This window comes from Triticum aestivum, chromosome 2A, assembly GCF_018294505.1.
Source record: "Triticum aestivum cultivar Chinese Spring chromosome 2A, IWGSC CS RefSeq v2.1, whole genome shotgun sequence".
In the NCBI taxonomy this organism is placed as follows: Eukaryota; Viridiplantae; Streptophyta; class Magnoliopsida; order Poales; family Poaceae; genus Triticum; species Triticum aestivum.
The window spans coordinates 34737910-34742361 of record NC_057797.1 but is presented as its reverse complement, the minus strand read 5'-3'; the positions used below and the strand labels follow the sequence as shown (position 1 = coordinate 34742361).

Genomic DNA, 4452 nt, shown 5'->3' with positions numbered 1-4452 from the left:
CATACACTAAAATTGCCATGATATATGCACTTAAAATTGTCATGGTTCATACAAAAAAATATTTTCATGATCAAAGTACTGGAATTGCCATCATCAAAAAACTAAAATTGCCATGATCTACAAACTAAAATTGCCACCTGGCAACTTTAGTTTAAACACTATGGCAACTACAGTGTAAACATCATGGCAACTTCTGGGCAAAAAAAATTTCATCGAAACATATCAACATGGGTTCTAGTTTTGAAGATCTCGTCGTGACGGATTTAATGATGAAAACGGATTTTTAATTCACTTTTTTAATTAAGGGATAAAACATTTTTAAGCCGAAAACCAAAAAGATTTCCGCTGATGTCATCTATTCATAAATGGCAAAATGAGTGGTGATGGAGGCGTGTGGGCGATGTGCAAATGTCCACACGTGCGGGCGTTAGTTTTTCCGTAACAAAATCATTATTTGCTTCAACCTGATGTTTCTCTGAACTTCTCATGGAAGCGCTATCTCAATAAGAAAACAGATTCTCAAATTTCTTTGCAGAACTTCCTCTCTTTTTTGCTCGGCCGTTTTAGAACTTCCTGTCTGGAAGCATACCTCCATCAATAGGAAGTATTTCTTCCCTCACTTCTATATTGCTCGGCCAAAATAGGATATCAGGATTAATTCTAGAAAGTTTGAGTCGCATTACAAACCTGCTTGACCTTGACTAAGTGTCAACAGTTTATCAGGTAATGTTCCGTTTCCTCTTTACAACATGTCATCATTCAAAAACTTTAGTGTTGGTAGCAATAGCCTTTTTGGACAGATACCATCTCACATTGGTTACTCTACCAAACCTCCAGTCCCTGATAATGGGAAGCAACAGACTGGAGGGTCTGATCCCTGCTTCACTGGCCAATATGTCAAATGTTCAAGCGCTTGATCTTTCAAACAACTAGCTTCATGGCTCCATTCCATCTATTGGATCCTTGTTAAACTTGCGCCAGTTAGTATTAGGGAGGAACTTGCTACAAGCACACAACTGGTTATTCCTCACATCTTTAGCAAATTGCTTCCAACTAACAAAGTTGTCCTTGGAAGGGAATGCGTTGGATGGCAGCTTACCTATAAATCCAGAAAAATGCGAGCACCAGGGTCAAGTGTAGGATTTGAACCCCGGTGGTCCGGAAATACCACTATCTTTTTACCCATTCAAACACAAGTGCCAGACAAATCATTTATTAAGGCTTCGTCTAGATTTTTTAAAGGAAAAGGTGATTGTAAAGAAAAGAAAAGAAAAGAAAAGAAAAGAAAAGAAGAGAAGCAAACAGCTTGCAAAAATAGACGAACTCGGGCATACAGGTGAGATAATATAGTTGGTGAGACTGACCGACCATTTCAACAATAAAGCAGCAAAAGAAAGGATTTTAAACTTCACATCGTCGTCTTTCCGGCCCCGGCAGCTTCCATGAGGTCATCTATCAAGCGGTGCAGATCACGGTCGGAGGATCCTCCTTCCGCCACTGCGGCGTGAACCTTGGCGGCCAGGCCCATGACTCTGCTCCTCGCCGCATCCCCCGGCCCTCCAGGCTGCATGAAGGTCTTCAATGCCCGTGCCACATCATGGGCGGGGATGACCTCGTTTTCTTCATACCTCGTGCTCCGAACGCCGGCGCCGTCCGGCCACAGCCGCTCCCCGATCCCTAGGACCTCCGTCAGCAGCCTCTCGGTGATGAACTGCTCGAACACTATGGGCCATGTGAGCACCGGCACGCCCGCCGCCACCGTCTCCAGGACGGAGTTCCAACCGCAGTGCGTCACGAAGGCCCCCACCGCCCGGTGCGCCAGGATGGCCCTTTGCGGAGCCCAGGCGGTGGCCACCATGCCCCTGCCTCCAACACGCTCGTGCCACCGCTCCGGGGGAGACCACTTGTCCGCCCTCACCACCCACAGGAACGCCATCCCTGAGGCCTCAAGCCCGAGAGCAAGCTCGTCCAGCTGAGCGTCGGAGACGTGGGCGAGGCTGCCGAAGCACACGTACACCACCGACCGGCTTGGCTTCGAGTCAAGCCAGTCGGTGTACCGTGAGTCGCCGGCCTCCGGTGATGACGGCAGCCGCAGTGACAGGGGGCCTAGCATGTAGGCACGCTTCGCGTAGCCGTTGCCCGCGTACATCTCACAGTAGTGCTCCTCCAGGTCTAGTGACGTGTTGACGGCCACCCCGAAGCAGTCACCTTGCACCTCGTAGAGCCGGTTGTAGGTGGAGTAATCCACCCGCTCTTGGCTCCTCAAGTATTCCGGCAGCTCCACCGTGGGCACTCGTATCTCAGGGGCCGGAAACCGAGGGACGCTCACCGCCTCCGGCTCCGGCTCGATGTTGGTGTTGGAATTGGAAACGAGCGCCAGCGTGAGATGCCGCATGGCCAGCGTCGAGAAGGCGCCGACGACGTTGTACGTGACGCATGGCACGCCGAGCTCGTCGCAGACGTCGGCGTTCCACATGAAGTGCACGTCGGTGACGAGCGCGTCCGGTGACTGCGCCCAGATGAGGGTTTCCTGCACGGGGCGCATCAGCGTGTCGCTGACCGCAGCCACGTCGATGCGCCATGCGTCCGCCTGGGCTGCCGCACCCAGGTTCTCGACGCCCCTCGGGAGGCCGTCCACGGCCGGGAACGGGTAAGTCGCCACCTGCGCAGGTGTGCCGCCGTTCTCATGCCGCTGGAGCAACGACCGGACGATCGACGCGTTCGCCGGCGTGACCGCGACGGTGGCCTCTACGGCATGTGGTCTGGCCGTCGCAAGGCTAACGGCGAGCTCGGTGAAGGGTCCGATGTGGCTGGAGGCGAAGAAGGGGATGAGGAGCACGCGCAGCTTCTTGTTGCTGCTAGTGGTTTCCGTAGAGGCCATTTTCTTTGTAAATTTGTTACTGCTAGCGGACGGTTACCAGCGTGTGTGAAGGGTATATAAGTAGGTAGGAGTAAACGTTGGACTTGCCCTATTATATTGCTCAGTGGCGATTGATTGAAAGAATAAACTACTGCTAGTAGCTCGATGCACGCCTACCGCGTGGTGAATTTTTAATGAATAAATTACTATATATTCCATTTCATGTAGTAGCAAATCTTGACATTTTGACACAACCATAGGTGGTGCTGGAAATCCAATCAGTGACACACCACCCAAGTCCCGACAACCTTTGTAATGCAGTACAGTGCTCAGAGTATACTGTTTTTTTAACATAGTACAGACATAAGTGCTCGTATATACGTGCATATATTCACCTTTATCATCTTTATGAACACACACGTACCCTATCACTGTAAGCACCTCTGAGAGACAGAGCCGGCATATCATCTTGAGATTTTTTAAAGTCACTGCAGATGCCTCGCAGTTGACGGGAATGTCTCCTCCCATTGAATACACATCGTCAAAAATCCTGAAATAAATCCATGATAAATGCAAGTATTGGTGAGTTGATGAAACGAAACTACTTTACACCCGACACTTTCATGTCCCCGTCCTCGCACGATTGGCAATCCAGAAACACCGCTATCTATACGGAGTGCCATTGGTAGGAAAGCAGTACATACTCAGACGGCGTGCCTCTCAAGCCTCAACAAACCACTTTATACAAAGACTCATCTGCTAGTTGCATATGTTTTGGGCCTTTTTGAGTAGAATTTTTAAACCCAAAAATAGAGTAAAACGCCCTATTGTACCCTGCATTATTACAAAACTACGTGAATTTGTATGAAGAGTGTTTGATAGGTATAGGAAAAATACAGGAATTCTACGAAGAGGTTTGAGTGTATAGAAAACTTCCTTTAAGATATGGTGCAAATGTGTCCTATTGGAAATTTAGCCTTAAGGATTTCTGTCCCGCGAATTAAACAACGACCATAGAATAAATTTATAAGGATCTCAATCCTCTAAAAAATCATACGAAATTACTACACTACCATTTATCTCAACATACAAATATACCAAGTAAATGCCATCATCTACACTATTTTTAAAAGAGTAAACTTAAACTCTCCTAAAGCCACACAGCAAATTGTACACAGAATAACTAGGACTTTTGATCAAATTAACTTAAACGCATCCCACGGCTTATATTACATGAATAGTCTGCCATCTAGATCAACGACGCAGATTGAATGTTCTGCCAAGCAGACGCTGATGTCTGCCAACCGTCGCCCTCCGCATCCCTCGATCTCCGTGGCCCCGCCCACGACACCCTAATCTACGCAACGATTCCACGATGATCATCCCGCTAATTTCTCTGCTCCAGATCCATCTTCTTCTCGCTCGCACTGCCTCCGCGGACCCCTCCGCCCTGCCCTACCGCCCCCATGCATGCCCCGCGCTCCCGCCGTCATCCTACATGCCCAAGCTACCTCCTATAATGGATGCCCAGGTGGGGGGACCTATCCTCCGCTGCCGGAGGGGACGGCGGCCTGAAGAACGACGAGTCGTTG

At 49.1% G+C, this 4452-nt stretch overlaps 1 protein-coding gene across 1 annotated transcript; it reads right to left on the bottom strand.

The window, feature by feature from the left end:
- Window positions 1–1306: 1306 nt before the first annotated feature.
- LOC123187239 (scopoletin glucosyltransferase-like) lies at window positions 1307–2921 on the bottom strand. The gene has a single exon (XM_044599043.1). It carries the CDS (start codon window positions 2879–2881, stop codon window positions 1409–1411), a length of 1473 nt encoding a protein of 490 aa, XP_044454978.1. The 5' UTR covers window positions 2882–2921; the 3' UTR covers window positions 1307–1408.
- Between the last annotated feature and the right edge of the window lie 1531 nt (window positions 2922–4452).

Bases quoted from the DNA above. Each gene is read 5' to 3' on its own strand.
- LOC123187239 (XM_044599043.1), bottom strand. From the start codon at position 2,881: ATGGCCTCTACGGAAACCACTAGCAGCAACAAGAAGCTGCGCGTGCTC.